Below are 18219 nucleotides of genomic sequence, written 5' to 3' on the forward strand. Positions count from 1 at the left end.
TTTTTTTTTTTTTTTTTTTTTTTTTTAAGAAATTGAGAAAATGCATTTTCTTTTCTGGTAATTGAACTAGTCATTAAACAGTAAAAGGAAAATGACAAGAGACTTTATGGTGTAACTTCAGTCTGGTGGGTAAAGCAGGTATCTTGATACTAACTGTTAATTCCATTGAATTGAAGCAAGATTCAGAAACTCCCACTGCCTTTCTGATCTATAGAACGGGGCCAGTGCTTCAGATTTCTTGTGTTCAGTGTTAGCAGGTGCTTTCAGATTCTCCAAAGGATGCCGTGGTGCAGTACTTGATATATCTGTAGGATGGAGGCAGAGCTGGCTGAGACCTCAAGGTCATATAGTATGTCCTCCCACCCCAACCTTTTTGAGGCAGGATCAAATATACCCAGACCATCCCTGATAAATGATGGGTGAACCTGGCAATGCATGAGCAAATAGTGATGCTAGATTAAGCAGCCAGCTTCTCCATTTAACACTTTGAAGAAGCCCGCTGGCCATGTTACAGCCTTCCATCATAGGAAGCATTAGAGATATTCTCTGTCCTTTTCCTCAGTCTTTTAACTTGAAGGGCTAATTGCTACCTTGTGAGCTGCCACTCTCCTTAAAATCCCCCTTTTTGTCTGAACATTAGTCTTCGTGCCCAGAGACTTGCCTGTATTGCCAGTGGGATACTATCTGCATTGTCACGTCAGCATAAATCCACTCTACGTGGAGTATGCTGATGTACTCGAGACTGGAAGTTTGCCCAGTTAAAAGCAGCTCTAAACTTCTACTGTCCTCACTTGCACTTCGCCTGGAGGCAGAAACTCAGTCACCTACCAACACAGAAAAAGACTGCAAAAGAAAATGTTCCTTTTAAGACAAAGCTGTTATCTATCAGGTTAGGAATACAGTACCTTATTTCACTAGTGTTAGAAAAACTGCAGCACAGCTATAGTGCTGGAAGTCACCATTCAGTTCCCAATAACATGGACAGTGAATGATGCAGCGATGGTTTTGGTTTTGACCGGTTGCAAGCCGTGTGGTGTTCTAGCTATAATGATCCACCAGTAACACCCTGTGTTCAAAACTATGTTTCTGTGCAGCATGTATTTTTTGAAAAAGCCCTTAGAAGCTCTGCAGATGCACATGAAAACTGTTAAATGAAAGCCAGGCATCCTGGATGGGAGCACCATCACTTTAAAGTGGTGTTTCAGTACTGACCTTATTGGCATAGCCACCTTTTCATCCTTTGGGTGAACATTTTTAAGGCCCTTTGAATCCATTTATCTTTGTTTTCTTAGATAGAATCAAGCTGTGTGTATACTCTGTTGTGCAATTGAAGGTTCAGTCACTCTCAGGTTTTCCAAATCACTAGTCAAATTAAGCCTTTGCTGTAATTCCCAAACATTTCTATCCAGTGTTTCTTCTTTCACTTTTGGAGTCTTGACCCTGTAGCTGTTGGACAGGTAGCATATTGGTTTCAAAAGGATCGTCTGCATGTGGAAGAGTTGTGAGTATTTGCAGTAGGGTGTTCGAGAAAGTTGTTAAGAGCTTGAACAATCTGAAAGAACCTAGATGCTCCATCTTGCCAGCTGTTAATTTATCTACGTCAATGAGATGGGGCTAAAGTGATTTTACTTTCTTCGGCATATTTTTGATCTCAGCCAGGGAGCTTGACTCCTCAGAAATAAACCCTTTTTTGCTGCCACAGTTTGCAAGACCAGTTACAGCCAGACACAGCCTTATGTTTCTTTAGCGTATTATGTGCTGTATATTGGCTTCTGGCATATTGTGCTATTACTTAAGCTATTAAGAAATAAGTAAATGCTGGCACAGGTTGAACATGGAGTCTTTAATGCAAGGTGCAGTGATTCATGCAGCAAGCTTATTATTCCTGTCCTCTGATGCTCAATATTTATTATCTTCTCTAGTGTGTACCTGGTAGCTTGGAGGATCCAAAAAGCATAACGCATCATAAACTGATACATGCTACTTCAGAGAAGGTGCTGACTGATAGAAAAACAGTCTTGGAGGAAAACATTCAAGATAAAGGTAAGCAGCCTCCATACATTTGTAACTTGTGATCCTAAAAACATGGGAGTGTATTTTAATTGCAGGTGTATGTGGAACTGTGACTACCTTTTTACTTGTTTGGGGTTTGAAGATGAGGAAACCTCTCTTATAAAGGAGCTGTAAGGATTGGGAAATACATAAACAAGTTTGTGTTTTTTCAAAAACCAAAAAGCCAACACCACTTAGTCTGTATTTTGCAACACGTTTCTACAGAAATAAAAGCCTGAATTCAGTATATGTGAGCTAAATCAGTAAGCCAAACAATTTAAGACAGACTTGCCAAACAAAAAAACCAGCACTGTTGTATTCTGGGTGCATACAGCTTTATCCATTCAGAACTTGTGTCTGATGCTCCTGAAGCTGGGTGAAATGGACTTTTCATGATCACTTTCATATGCCTGTTTTTATATTAAATGGGATTATTTTGATAGGTGAGTATGAGTAAGTAAAAGGGAATGAAGCTGAGATGCATTGGACCTCCAAGTCAAGTAGTCAAATTCCGTACTTGCTGAAGTTTATTTAAATGTCTTGGTGCTAGTGTACACTTCAGTTGTGCTTTGCAGCCATAGGTCCAAATGAATCCCTGGTGTAGCTTGGCTGATGCCAGTACTATTGTGGCAGGCATCTAATTGCCCTATTGGATTCAAATGTGAAAGAATGAGAAACAAAGCAAGGTCTGAAGGTTAAAACAATAAGGGAAACTTTTCCATCCTTCTTGGGCATCTACAGTTAATAGGGATGGGCACTGCTGGAAAATGGGGCCCTTACATACTTCGGCCTCTGTCTTCCACCTGAAGAACAGGTTGTAATGTCCTCTGTAACAGAGGTCCAGGAGACCTATTTAAGCAACTGGTTATTGAAGCACTTACAGACCTTTGAAGAACAATGTTTTGGAAATGGAAAGTAGTAAAAGGCTGAAGGAAAGCATGTCCTGGGACATGAGGGAGCTTTCATACTCAGGCTTTGTCCACCCTGAGGACACATCCATTACAGGCATGGGTGAGCAGCCACCATTAAACACCCCCACTGTAGAAAGTGAGCTGCTGGAAGGGGTCATTTCCCCTTAAATCAGGGCTAACCTCTGCTACTGCAAGTAGCACTGCAGTTATGCAGGGTAGCTGGCCAGGGAGGGCTGTGACTAGGGCAAATCCCAAAGATAGACAGCGTTGTAGGCAGCCTAGCTCTAGGTAGTTTCTCTCCAGGAGCTGGTGTAGTTTGCTCACACTGCTGCCACATTGTCATTGCAGTGGGCCAGTTATTTTCACTTCCCCCAAACAAGCATCAAACTTGGGGGTGTTTGCCTTCCGTCTTTCCCATGGAAATGTTTTTTCTTGTGAGGGGGAGTCCAGTAACAGACAGAGTGTAACTATTCAGGAGCCATATTCTGAGCTGTTTTACAGCAGGGCAAAGCTGGTATGATTTCCCTGACATCATTTTGCTGTGCCAGTGTAACTGAGGTCAGACTGTTGCTTGCGAGGGTCAGACTTTTTGACTACATCTCTCAAAATAATTTTAAAACCCCCCAAAAAACATAACCCCCAACAAACAACTTGGATTAAAATGAGTTATCTTTGAACCTTCCTTTCTCTTGGCTACTGCTTTACATTTTACGTGTTGCTTACTCTGATTAGTAAAGCATTCAGAGCACGTCTACACAAGATGCTACGGTGCAGTAGCTTGTTGCTACTGTGCCATAGCATCCGTGGGCATTAACCATGACAGCAACGGTACTGCGCAATAACATTAAAAAAAAAAAAACTGCGCAAAAGCAAAAATACTGGTTAAGCAAGTACTAAATGAGTGTGAAATAACTGTGCAGTCCACCATTCATGTAGATGCGGCCTGAGCATAGCTTTTGTAAAATGTTTTATAGATAGCTTAATCTTTTGACTCTCTTGCCCTAGTACAATGATGCTGCATTTGGACTGTATGCACCAGTGTAATGCAATGATGAACAGCCCACTAATGCTGACAACCATGTTTTAAGCCAGAGAAATTCCTGACCGTTCCAATGAAATTAAGTGCAAGCAAGAAACAGAAGCCATCTTTATTTAGCCTTTCTATTTGACCGTTCTGATGTTTTAAAGCAAAAGCAGCCTGGCACTGGTCCCTCATGTTATTCTTGAACATATTCCACTCTTGTTGTTTTTCCAGATGTTTTGCTATTAATAAAGAAGCGTGCGCCCCCTCCACTTCCCAAAATGGCAGATGTATCAGCAGAGGAGAAAGTGAGTTCAAAAGAGTTATGGTCTTCTTGTGTTCATTTTTTTTTTTCCTTTTATTGATAGCTGGGAGGAGTATAACTGTGGATGCTTGCTCTTTAGTTATGGCGGAAAATGAAGAAGAAATAATGTTAAGATTTGTTGTTCTTAAAGTTTACAGAGAATGCTACCGCACACGGTCTAATATTGCAGTAACGTAAGCTCTAGGATAGGATAGGTAGGCTCTGTGGAAATACTCCAGGGTTGATCTTTATATAGGATTTAATCTAATATTAGTATCGTAGGTTGTGCCTTTTTGCATTTCTGTCTTCCAAAACGTACCAATTTAGAGCGGCCATACCCATTTCTATTTTCTGTTTTCAGAAGGTGAAAAGCCCAGTATGGCCAAGCAGGTCTCAAGGGCATTAACAGAGGCACTGCTAAAACTTAAATTCCATCTTTAGCATAGGTGGTTATGGGGTTCCCTCTAATTAATCTGTGTTGTTAAGCACGCTTCGGCACTGGTGATAGAAAAGTTGACACTACCTCTCCTTGTCGTTACAAACAACCTGATCTATTTGCTTGCTTCTGTCTCTCTTGCTCTATCACTTCTCTTGTGACACTAGTTTCCTGTCAGTATTTGTATTTGCCTGTCGTCTTATCCATGGTCCTGTGGTGCTGAGTGACAGCCTCAGGAGTTTAAGGCATAGAACTGGAAGGTATCTCCAGGGTCATCTAATCCAGTGCCCTGCTAAGGTCCAGTGTTGGACAATAAGCACTTGTTGAAAGTTTAGAGCGAGTCCAAGGCATTGCGTTTCCCTGGATGGTATTTACAAGCAGTGCAGTGCTTTGACTAGTTACTATGTAAGATATTCAGTGCTGTGTTTGAGAGGAGTGTTCTATTGCAATAAAACCAAAATCATTCCTATCCAGCAGGAATTCACAGCAGGCAGCTGAATTCAGAATAAGCCATTTGACTGCATCTTTTCCATCAAAGGGCACCAGTTTTCCAGTAAGCTTTGAGCTCACAGTTGGTCCTGTGCAGTTCATCAGACAAATACCATTCTTTGAAATAAAAGTTGGGATATTGTTTGGGGATTTTGTTTTCTTGATTTGGCCCTGTAAATGCAAAGTGGTTTGCACTGCTAGACTGTGGTTTCCCTTAGTTGCAAGTAGCTCCGTGGTCCTCCATTTGCTTGGGAAGAATGTGGAATTGCAGATAGCTATGCCTCACTCCTTTTACTCTTTGGAATACTAATTACAAAAATCTGATCGTGCTTCCTATTCTGTAGAAGAAACAGGAACAGAAAGCTCCCGATAAGGATGCTATTCTCAAAGCAACAGCAAATCTGCCTTCTCGCAGCGTGGATCGCACAGTGGCCCACCACAACATGAGGGATGTAAGTATGGGGTTTCATGTTTAAGTTGCATGTTAAATCTAGAGTTCTGCCACAGGAACAGGATTAGCTCACCTTCACTAAAACTTGAAACGGATGGCAAATGTAGGGCCTGCATCTCTGTTCAAAAATAATATTTTTAAAGGTTTCTTTCTTCTTATACCATTAGCTTGGATTATTTAAAACAGCCCTAGAAAGATAGCGTTTATCTTGTCCCTGTTTCTTTTTACTTTTCACATTTCTCTTACAAGGGAATAAGACTCCTAGGGCACCTGTACATGAGCAGCCTCCGATGCACTGTAATTACCACGCTACAGCAGACTCCAGCATCTTGTGTATCAGCATAACAGTGGGACGCTTTTAACTAAAGTTTGTCGAATGAGCTTTAGTTAAATTAACTCTGCCACCATTTTTAGCTGTGGGGATGCTGGTACACGAGATGCTCCGGGCACTTTAATTATCGGGGCTCTTGGATCTGCTCTAATTAAAGCATCCACCCCACCCCCCTCAACTCCCAGAGCACATGTATAAATGCCCTCAATTTTCACTTCCAGGATCTAATGTACTAGCATAGTATCATTCAGCTGGAATTCAAAATTCTTTGGGGTTATGATTTTTTTTTTAAAGAAGTGTTAGATCTATGCTCCCTTGCTTCATACATGCTTAACCTGAAACAGACCTCTAAATGTGGAAAATGTTTACATGTTTTGTTCTGTTGTCACACAAAGAAATTAAAAATGACTGTGTCTTCATGTCTCCGTCTATCTTTATAAAGAAGATTTGAACTGAAAGTCCAGTGTAGATGCAAACTGTGTTCCCCACAGATATATTTTTTTTTTATTCCTGTATTTTTGGTTATACTTCATATTAAGATCAATAATATTAAACAGTTACTTGTTTGACAGGTCACCCAACTGCTTAGAACAGTCTGTAATGCTTTGTGCTGATATAAGCATAACATCTATTGATCAGTTAGTAAATACATTGCCTGCGTCTAGATGATGTTGGTTGGCTGAGCCAGGTTTTTGGTTCTTTTTGTTGTTGTTGTTGTTGTTCAAGTCTCTTTTTCAGAGCTCTAAGATTCCAGTGCCTTGTCTTCAACGGAAAGGAAGCATTGCTTCATGTTTCATATTGCCATGTGCTTGACATAGCCTCTATCTGCATCTTCCTTGTTTGGGGCACTTAAAACAAAGCTGGATAAAGTACTAGTACAGGGAGAAATTTTGTCCAAGGCGGAGCAGAGATGGGGTGGCATGAAGGAAGCTTATGCAGCTGTCTTCTCTGCTGTACCTGTTCTGAGAATGCATTCTGCTGTAAAATAATTCAATAAAATATTGAAGCTTAAAAAATCAAATATGTCTTTACCATAGTCTATTAATGAAATGAAGATAGAATGTGTAACACATAGCATGTTTAGTGACCAATTCAACTGGTCACTTATGAGATGTTCTAAAAGAAAAAATCTCTGTAGGAGGGGGAAGTCCTGACCCATCAGTATGGGCATGTATTTCACAAGACGCAAGCATTTCTTGGGCTGCTTGTACTTGAAAGAAAGGGGTGCTAATCAAGAGAACTTATTTCAATAGGAGTAGGGGTTCCACTTCTAAAAAGAGCTTCCTAGTATCTCTGCAAAGCCTGCTTGATTGTCTGTCTCCTCACCCCCCCACCCCCTCCTTACAGAGGCCCTTGCAGTGTTGGGACCTTTACCTGTGAAGAAATGAGCTTTCTCAGTATCATTTTCTTTTATGGCAGGAAAAGCAATGCAGGAAATCAAGCTTTCAGCAAGGTATTTCTTGCCCTGTGTACCATTGCACAGGAAACATGCCAGTGTTTTTTTGTAGGCTAAACACAATGAAAAGCAAAGCCATAATGAAACAACCTTCTCCACAGGGGGCAAGGGCATAGCACAGATGCTCTAACAATAGATGTATTAAGAGAAAATGACTGTTGGTAGCTTCCTGTATAAATGTTTTGATGGTTTCTTTTTCTGCAGTTCCAGACAGAGCTCCGGAAGATCTTGGTTTCACTGATAGAAGTTGCACAAAAATTGCTAGCACTAAACCCAGATGCAGTTGAGCTATTTAAGAAGGCAAATGGTATGAACATATCTCTACCATGTTTTATGAAGCAGGCCTTTTAAAAAGTATTCAAAAACATGTTTGCGCATGTTATTGAAAACATGTAGCCATATCTCACAAATTATGCAGGTTTGGGATGGGATCATTGGGACTCATCTGGGGACTCCTCATTGACAAAGAAAGTACTATTGCATGTTGAAATGATACTTAATCACAAGACATCAGTGGTGAGGCTTGCATGTAATGGCACAAAGTCTTGCTTCTAGTTAAATAGACCTGTCCAGGTAGCAAGGAAGTCTTTTTCACCATGGCTTGCAACATGGAAAGCTGTTGTAGCCAAAGCCCCAATGAAAGTGTAGGTGAGCAATCCAGCATTGGCAGAGAGCTTTGGAAAAGCTCTATCTCTGACTTGATATGTTTGAGATGAGAAAATCAATGCTTCTAACTTAACAAATGTGGTCTTGGATGGAGCAGGCTGGGAGCTGTAACGTGACCATGTTGTTGTTCGTAGCTATGTTGGATGAGGATGAGGAAGACCGAGTGGATGAAATAGCCCTGCGACAGCTCACAGAAATGGGGTTTCCCGAGACTCGAGCTGTCAAAGCCCTTCGTCTAAATCAGTAAGTATGCCCAGCAAACTACCAGGTTGGCAATTAATGAGGCTACCCATGAACGTTATTACTTGGTGTATTTTCTGTAAACAAACAAACCCGATCTTTATTTGAACCACCTAAAACAAGACTGGATGAAGCACTAGTGCATGGAACAGTCCTATCCAAGGTAGAGTACAGGGGATGGTGTGAAGAAAGCTTGCACTTCTGTTTTATGTGCCATACGTGTGCTGAGAACATGGCCCGCAGGCTGTCAGTGTGGTGCTGTTTACAAGTATTGAACTCTCACTTTAGAGCCCCTTTACTTTCTAAAGAAGAAAAAAAATCTAACCCATTTTTAGAGCTGGTTTAGACTTCTTATTGATTTCTAAAAAAGTTTTTTGTATCCAGATAGGAGTATTGAGGGCTGTTCTCTTCTCCTGTGGTTACATAACTTTTTATGTGGTTGTACTAATCCAGTGGGGGTTTTTTTCTTTTCTTTTGTCTTTACTTTTTCCCTACCATTTATCTCCATTTTCCCCTGCCCTGAATTTGTGGCTCACCCAAGCTTCACCTGCTTTACAGCAGATCATGCAGATGTTGAAACTATGATCAGAGTGCTCTGTTGGTCTTTTCAGGAGTGGCTTTTTTTCTTTTCAACTAGGTTCACGTGCAAATATGGGCTCTGTTCAAGGTGTGGATGCTCTGCCCTTGTTCCAATGCTCACATGGGCTCTGTGATCCAGACTTTGCGAAGGAAAGGTGGTCCTATTTCCTTGTTATACCAAAGTGAGCTATTGCTTCCAGTAAACTGTGCAACTGGAAAATATTCGTCTCTATCTTTTCTTATTTCTTTTGATCAGAAGTAAAATAGGTAGTAACAGTGACATTTAACCATGATCATGTCTGGGTATCAGAATTAACTTTGAGCTATGGTTTCAGGTTCTGCACCAACTTGGATAGATGTTTATTTTCTTTGCCATATTAGGGTTTTCTCTACAAAACCAAACTCTAGAGAGTGACTTGCTCTCTGACACTGAGGTTTCGCAATGATGCCGAGGTTCTTTCACTCCCTCAAATGCATTTGAAAGCACTAGGTTGATGTTGCAGTCAGATTTGAACCTTGACTTTTCCCTACTCGGCAACTTCCATTCCCTTCACTGTAGCTCCAAAAGAGGCTTCCTTTGGTATCCATTATATTTCAGAAAGGTAGAGTCTCAGAAATTGCACCGAAGTTTTGTAACCAAATGAGAGGAGAACCTCCAGGAAGGGCATTCATATTTTGGGATTTCGCTGACATTACCAGTTGGCAAATCTGGAAGTTTCAGGAGGAAAAGCCAAAGGTTCTGTCAGCCGGATGGTCCTTTACCTGTTGAGCTTTGCTGACTCCTCGTGTTTCTGTTAATTTTGCCTTAGTATGTCAGTAACACAGGCCATGGAGTGGCTGATTGAACACGCAGAGGACCCCATGGTTGATGCGCCACTTCCTGGTCAGACCTCCCCAGAAGCTGCAGCTGAAGCAGGCGCTTCCTCTGCCGAAGCAAGTGCTGGGCCTGGTTCAGAAACTGGTGGTGAAGAGGCCAAGGATGAGCTGACAGAAATATTCAAGAAGATCCGCAGGAAAAGAGAATTTCGTCCTGACCCACGAGTATGTATTTAACTCTTACCTTTCTGCATAACAAGAATATTACAGCAACAGCAAAGTTCAGATAAGGCACTGTGCATCTTGCGGGGCCTAATATATATTCTGCTGCTCTGGCAGAGTTCTGGTGTCTCTGAAACAGAAGATACTGGGGTCTGCTAGAAGACCATCAAACTATCTGAAGCCATACAACTGTGTTCCAGTACTTAAATATCGATGAATTGAACATAGGACATTGCACCTGATATCTTTTGAATCTCCTAGCACAGACTTCTGTAACTGTTCTACTCCACTCACTGAAGCTGGAGAAAAGATTGTAGTTATATGTATTGGTGAAGAAGGGGCATAGGATATGTGTTACAGTGTCTTGAAGACTCTAGCTGTGCAAATTAACAAAATAGCAGTAAAGTGTAATCTTGAAATGTTTGCAAAAGTAATAGGAAAATTGATGTTTATCAGAGGTCAGTGAAATAGTTAAAAAAAAAAAAAAAGAAAGAAAGAAAGCTGATCCCTATTCAGAGCTATTTATCATAGGAGGAAAAATGTGCAGATATGTGATAATATCCCCTTAAATGCAGTAAAAGGTGCTCTTCAGGATTCTGCTTTTACAACTAAAGCAAGAATATCTAGTTCCACTCCTGCAGCTTCAGCAGGAATCCAGCCCAACTTACTAGCTGATGAGACAGGTGTGAAAATTACTTATCACTGAAAATGAGACTTTTAAAAATATTTGCGTGTGTGTATCTAAACGTGTAATTTTCACAGCTATGTAACAAATCTAAGGAGAGAAGTAGGTGCACTTATTACCTGTCAGACCGTGGCATGTTGTCCTGCTTGAGGCAAGTTGATTAAAACATCACGTACATGGACTGAAGGGAATAGTACAGCTAAGTACCAAACTGGAAGCTTTCTCATAATTTGCATAGACTGGAAGCAAAGGGCTCAGTGGTATTCTCTTGATAGCTTTGCACTGCACAGCACAGCATATGGCTGGTACCTGAGCTAGTGGTAGTGCCACTTCAGCACAGAGCAACTCGCAGACCTTCTTCTAAGAAGCGGAGTAAATTAGCCTGAGTGGAGGTTTGTGTAACCATGATTCCTGCTTCTGGTACCTGAGCAAAGTTATTCAGAGGTGTCTGAACATCTGTGTGCAGCACTGCACAGGGTATCAACATCTTCGGTTGATCCTGAGTATTGAGTTAACTCTAGATTGTCCACTGTACTTGAACAGAATTAGGTCTGCAGGATCCAAACAGTGCCCTCTGCTTCCCTTACAAGTCTGTAATTATTCACAGGGTCTTGTCTCTCCTTCCCTGTTTCCCAAAGCACTTCAGATTAAGGTTTAAGGGTTCTGATTCCTCTGATCAGTGTTCTAAACTGTGTTATAGATAGCCAACCATTTTGAAGAGATCAGACTAAATGCATTTGTTTGCTGTTTTACAATCTGTTTTAAATGTACCCACCAATTAGTGGATTGCACATATACTGAGGATTATTTATCACTAAGTAATCTGGATCCACCCTATTTAAATGGTTTACTTTCTAAGGTTTAAGGAAGGTTATCGCTGCATAATATCTCTATTTTCTACAACACAAAAAAATCCAGTAGTAGCAGTGCCGGGGGGGTGGAGGGGGTGCAAGCAGGGCGACCTCCCTGGGCACCGAAGCAAAGGGCCCCAAGAGGTGCTGCTCAGCTGGGGTGGGGTGTGGGACAAAGCTGCAAACAGCTAATTTGGGGACAGGGAAAAGTGACTCCCACCGCTGCGTGCACTCCCAGGCCTGCATGGGAGTGTGTGCATCCCCCCAGATCTGTGCATGGGGTGAGGGCAGACTGCCACTGTGGGGTTTGCCCTGGGTGCCAAACTTCATTGCTGTGCCACTGAGTAGTAGGAAGTGGACTAGATTCAGATTAATGTGAAACAGATTTGGAATTGCTGTTTGGGCAGCACCATAAATATGTAGAGTATTTGGCTTCAGACCACAACTAAGAGAGGAAGCTCCTTTAAAGGTAGTGGGGTGAAGGTCAATAGCCATGATATCACCCTTTGAATAGGATGATGGGCTTCCTACCAAAGTAGATGCACCCTGTAGCTTAGTCTCATGAGGGAGGTGTTCACAATACAGGTACCTCTGCTTTTCCTAGTCTGTTTGTCTTTCCAGCATGTGCATAACTATCCAATCCCTAGAAACTGAGTAAAGGATAACAATGTCTGAAGAGGATTATGGCATATGAGAAGTGACTGCTGCAAACTGGAGCTGCCTTTGTCGTAGTGTCAATGAATGTTTTGAATCTGAAAGTGGATGTCAAAATCTGTTTAGCTATACAGGCTCACCCCTCTGAATTCAAGGATGGGAGGCTGAACCTATGGGTATATACTAGGTAACGAGGGAGAGTGAAGCATGTACTTTCTGTTTGCAAGTACATACAAAATGAGTGCAAAAAGTGGATGCTTAAGTTAAAACAATCTGTCCTCCTAGACGTTTTCTTTAAGCTGTAACTTTCTTACGAGATGGCATCTTGCTTTCCTGCGAGTCCTAAGTCTCTTAGCTATCACAGTGCACAGAATAAAATGAGTGCCGTGGCTCATATATTGCACATGCTGCAGTAACTAAACCCCTAACAGATTTAATTGAAAATAAGCCACCTGATATTGTCCTCCTACAGGTAATTAAGGTGAGGAGCAAGAAAAGAAGTAGTGTTAAGACGAGTTCCCACCCCCTACCCCAAACATGTTTTTTGTAGGGATTATTAGAGGCAAGTTCTTTTATAAGACATTTTGCTTCCTTTATAGGTACATTTTTTTTATTAGTGTTTTTATATTTGCCAAACTGCTGTGTCAGTGCTGTACCGTGAATACCTTTGTCAACAAGGTCTCTATCACATCACTTCCAGACCAAGAGCTGTAATGGGTGAATATTATACTGTAATGGGTGAATATTGCAACCTTTAATTCAACTTCGTAATGTAATTCCTATGTAATGAGTGGTTTATGTACAGTCATAACAGGGCCATCTGATGCCATTTAAGAAGCAACTTGAGTATAAAATAATCCCCCAATATTCAGCATTGTCTGATGGTGCATTAGCAACTTCTTTTCTGAGCTCAAAGAGAAGACCCCTTCCTGAAGATGAATAGACAGTGCTTTCTAAAGTGGCTAGCCTTAAATTATAAAGGAACTTTTTATAAAATAATTCTATTTAGAAAGAGTGCTCTGATAACTGAATGACTGTATAAAACACAGAGTTATTTAAATTTGTCAAGCCCTGATGGAACTGGAACAATATGTCAGCAAATGGACCGAACGAATAAAGGAAAGTTGGAAATTTAATTTAAAAACATGTTCTGAGAATTTTCTGCTACAGAGACCAAAGCAGTATGCTGCAAAAAAAAAATAAAATAAAAAAAAAAATCCAACTTTTCCTGCATATGTGTAGGAGGGTTGGAGAGTAGAGGTAGCCATAGCAGATAGTGGTTTCAGCTGCCAAAATAATCCCACAATTGTGCTGGGCCAATGAAAGGAGGGCTGCACCTGGCGCACCGCTTAAGAGATGCTCATGCCTTCTTCAGTAAGACCGTAGAAGGACCCTTCCTGGAAACTGCATGACACGCAGAAGAATCTTCTTCCTTCCTTTATGTTGTTGAACAAGGTTCTTTGGGTAAATCTGATATCTTTTATTAGACCAACTCAAATAGTAGGAAAAAAAAAATTTTTTGCAAGTTTTTGGGTACAAGTACCCTCCTTCAGGCTGAGGAAGGACTGTTGTTAAGCACTCACCATAGCTCAACCTCTTCATCTCTGAAAACAAGCAAGCAGTGGGCAACAATAGGCAAATAAAAGGAAGCCCAGAGCAGTAAGGAAAAACAGCATTCCATTTCTTCTCACCCAAATGAAACACTATTGTAATTTAAGACATGAATAGCTTCTAATAAACGCCACAATGCTGGGACCATAGACTGGCCAAGAGAGACAAGCTAAAGTTAATTAAGATTGGTAGCGGGATTTAATTCAGTTTTAGGATTCTTAATATTTACTAACTGGTCAATCTCAAGACTGACCAGTTAGTAAACATTAACAATCCTAAAACCGAATTAAATCCCACTACCAGTTTTAATTAACAGTAGCTTGTCTCAAGACTGCTCATAAAATGGCTTCTTTTTAATAACTATTTAAAGTACTTCTTGGTTTTTAAGACTGTAGCTTAATGTGAGCACTCTTAACTATTTACCAAATATTCACTTCATCCAAAATGGAGTGAACAGGACTTGCTGATTGCTAACAAAATTACTTTAGCTGTCCAGAAACTATTTAGGTTATCTACAATATGCAGACCCAAGGTATAACTTACCTGGGTTTTAACTTATCTAGAGAAGAGTGTTCCTAACAAAGGGTCAGATGCTTTCATAGGTGTTATCTTTGTTAAAAGCTCTTCAAAGAGACTGAGATATGCTTGGTAATTGAAGATAGCCATTGTTTTGGGCTGTTTTTGATGCTGTTTTCCTTTCTTTTATTAATAAAAATCATCATAGCAACTAATTGTGGTTATTGTGCTAATCTTTGGCTCTGGTTTCCAGGACAGCAAGGGAAAGAACCTCACATAACTAAAGTGCCAGGAGTCACAGCCTTGAATTGGCATGGAAAGAAGCAATTAGGATTTAGCCTGCTGCTGCTTCTTGGTATTTTGGGGATAACATAAACTGCTACTTGACAGCTTGACACACCCCTTTCTGTCCCACCAAAAGGCCCTGTATAGAAGACAACAGGATGTTGTTTGTTCCTGTACATGTTGTGGCTGCTATAGACCAAGTTAAATGTTGCGTGTAATGAGCTGTCATTCTGATTTAGGCCGTCATTGCCCTGATGGAGATGGGATTTGATGAAAAAGAGGTGATAGACGCACTCAGAGTAAACAACAACCAGCAAAATGCAGCTGTGAGTTCACTGTGATTTTTATTCCATATTGTCTTCTGAGTTGAGAATTTTGGTGGCCAGCCTGGATGGTGCTTTGGTCACTTCAGTCCAAACTCTGTTAAACTGCTTTGCTGCTAATAGACCAGTCCCCATGTTGACTGATGTTGAAACAAATGTTGCTTAATACTAGGCACCCTTCTAGCTAGATGAAACCACTATGGAAAGTAGCCACTTCTGGGGTGAAGATGGCAGCCAACCAATGCCTAATATGAAGGGAATGGTTTCCACATGAAAATTGTTGAGACGAAGAATTTTGGTCAGGGATATATATGTGTCTGGTTTTTTTAGGCCCTCCTTTGGAACCTGTGACACATGCTGTGAACAGCAGGACCCCATAGAGTATATGCTGCCTAAAAGAGAAGGCCTGAGTTAAGATAGCCACTCCTGAAAGTTGAATCAGTGAGTGCCCCTTCATATTCAGACTGGGAAATCCTGGAGACTTTTGGTGTAGGAGACTAACTGTTCTGGAGCAAGCAGCAGGCCCGCAGGCTGACCTGTATAGAGACACCTCACCTGCTTTTTTTAAATCCATGTGCCTGGTGCATTTTTTGCTGTCTCAGACGTTTTATAGATATGCTCCAAGAGGTGGGGGGAAGGGTGCTCTAATTAAAGTGCCCGGAGTATCACGTGTATCAGCATCCCCGTGCTGAAAAATGGTGGCGGGGGCACTTTAACTAAAGCCACCATTTCTCAGTGTGGGGATGCTGATGCACATGACACTGGAGTCTGCTGGAGTGTAGTAATTACCATGCTCCAGCAGACTCAATTAATTGAGTCTGTATTGTGTTGTATTGTATTTCAAGTGCATCAGAGCAGCCTCTCTGCTTGTATATAGGTGCCCTCAGGTGCTAGACCTACACCCAGTGACATGCAGGACTTCTGCAGTTGGCTTCAATGGGAGCAGCATCCCAATGAATAATAGCTGATGTGTTTAATACATGTGGTTCAGTCTTTCAAGCCACACACAGGGAGAAGTTATTTGTCTGGAATGTCCTAACTTGCGCCTTATTTATCTGAGAGATTGGATGTGTTACCAACTTGCATTTTAATAGAACTGTTCCTGACCTTGTCATGCCTGCTGGGGTTTTTTGTTTTTTGTACAGTGTGAATGGCTGCTGGGAGACAGAAAGCCCTCTCCAGAGGATTTAGATAAAGGAATTGACACCAACAGCCCTCTCTTCCAAGCCATCCTAGAAAACCCAGTGGTACAGTTAGGACTAACAAACCCTAAAACGCTATTAGGTAAGTATGTCATGGGCTTCTGGCAAAGAAGCATCACTTTTGCAGTAGGTAACAAATGCAAAGTACTATAACTGTAGGGCAGTTAGCAATATGGATGCTGTTACTGTTTCCCCTTTAGTCGGACTGAAGGCTTGTTTTTTGCTATTGTGTATTGCTCTGTGGGCCTTTCTCAGCTTGAACACTTGTGAGACTACCACAGATGTAACCCTGAATTCCAGGGGAATTGCTGCTACCTGGAACACCCTGAAGCCCCTGGGTATTCATGAGGATCTGAGAGACCCCTATCCACATTTTGGCAAGAAAATTGGAGACCTGTGTTTGAAATCTTCAGTTCCTTGTCTGCAAATAGTGGGCAAGAGAGAGCATGCTGCAGTACAATTGCTGCATAACTCCCTGCTGAGTGGGCAGCAGTTGCCTGAATTTAACCAAATTGAAAGCTGTGAGCTAAAGCCTTGTCCTGCCAAGGCTGAAATATTAGCTGTGGACACATGCTGTACCCTTCCTGGAGTTTTGCCCTGTAGTGCCTGTCTTTTCTTGGTCAAAAAGACTGCGCCAAGGAAAGGTGCACAGTCGATGAGCCCAAAAGAGAATGAAATGCAAATCTGTGGTTGATGGGTCACTAGGGAAACTTCTCACAGGGAGATAATACTGAGGGAAATCTTACTTTCCATGCTGCATATAAATGGCGTGCTTATTCTTTAGCCTCAGTGTCGCCTGGGCTTTTTAGGTATGGGAATGCTTTTAAAGAAAGATTGCCTCCCTATTGCTTTATGATTAAGCTTTTGAAAATACCTACATTGATTAAAATGCTGACTTTAGCAATCACATTTAAACAGGAGAAGAACCTGCCCACCCTGATCTCTAAATAAATAATCCCTTTATTTCAGAGCAGTCACACACTACAGCTCAGGGTATAAAAATAGAAAATGAGATGTCATTGTATACATGTCCAAAGCTTGGATGAGAACTGGAGCATAGTACTTTGAATGATACATTGGCAAATCGCTAGTGTCTCTGATTTTGGTAATAGTTTCATTTAATTAGAAAAGCATTAATCATAGTAGAATGATAAATCTCTAGTCCTGCATAGCGTAATCTCTCGTCCTCCCCCAAAAGTGTAGTCAGGTTTCAAAGTATGAGGTATGTATTTTATTCTCAGCTCTGCCAGAGACCTGTGACCTTGAACAAAGTATTTATGCCTTTCAGAGGTGCTGGGTATTCATGGCCTCCATTGCCTGTAGTGCCTGTTCCATAGGATGTAAGACCCTGCTCTCTGATAAAGGGGCTGTGTAAAGAGATTTTTTCAGAGATGCAATCCCCCCACCCCCTCCAGCGCACAACATCCAGGGCTGACCTGTGGGAGACAATAATTGAGGCTCTTTAACATACTGTTTCCAGTTGAAGGAGCAACCTGGTGAAGATAGAACTGCAGCTGGCGTTCCCATGTATATGGAACATTTGGAGAGGAACACAGAATATCTAGAGTATGCTCACTCTTGGTTTTGACCGAATTGTGATGGCAACTCTCTGATCACTTCCACAGAAATTAAAACCAACTCCCCTTACATAAAACATCCTAAATACTTGGTCATCCTTAGCTAAGTACTTCTTCCTTCTCTTGGCAGCCTTTGAAGACATGCTTGAAAACCCCTTAAACAGCACTCAGTGGATGAATGATCCAGAAACTGGGCCTGTCATGCTACAGATCTCTCGAATCTTCCAGACGCTGAACCGCACGTAGAGGGGGAATGCTGATCTACTGTGCCACTTCTACTGTCCCTCACTTTGTGTGTCCTGGACAAGAGGGAACATAAATTGTTTGGGGGGTGAGGGGGTGGAGAGTGGGGGGAGAAGGAAGCGGGGTAGCTTATCTGGATAGACATCTCTCCAGTGAGCACATGTGTAGTTATGGCCAAGCTTAAGTTAATTGCCTTGTGGGCTTAGTGTTAGCAGAAAAGGTTTGAAGACTTGTTTGAGAATTTTTTGTTTTTTCTTTTTGGGGGCTTTTTTTGGTTTTTTTTTGGGGGGGGGGGGGG

General features: G+C 41.5%; 1 protein-coding gene across 1 annotated transcript in view; it reads left to right on the forward strand.

Annotated features, from left to right (window-relative positions):
• The window catches only part of UBAC1 (UBA domain containing 1), a 25212-nt gene extending 7019 nt beyond the window's left edge, over positions 1–18193 (forward strand). Inside the window, exons 2-10 of the mRNA XM_019510821.1 lie at positions 1923–2043; positions 4219–4292; positions 5558–5665; positions 7656–7758; positions 8252–8360; positions 9746–9977; positions 14816–14902; positions 16045–16183; positions 17809–18193. Coding sequence (XP_019366366.1) covers positions 1923–2043; positions 4219–4292; positions 5558–5665; positions 7656–7758; positions 8252–8360; positions 9746–9977; positions 14816–14902; positions 16045–16183; positions 17809–17924 — 1089 coding nt within the window. The 3' untranslated portion in view covers positions 17925–18193. The remainder of the gene's footprint in view (positions 1–1922; positions 2044–4218; positions 4293–5557; positions 5666–7655; positions 7759–8251; positions 8361–9745; positions 9978–14815; positions 14903–16044; positions 16184–17808) is intronic.
• The last annotated feature ends 26 nt before the right edge of the window (positions 18194–18219 follow it).

Source organism: Gavialis gangeticus, unplaced genomic scaffold (genome assembly GCF_001723915.1).
Source record: "Gavialis gangeticus isolate Ggan-Ray unplaced genomic scaffold, GavGan_comp1, whole genome shotgun sequence".
NCBI classification, from domain to species: Eukaryota; Metazoa; Chordata; order Crocodylia; family Gavialidae; genus Gavialis; species Gavialis gangeticus.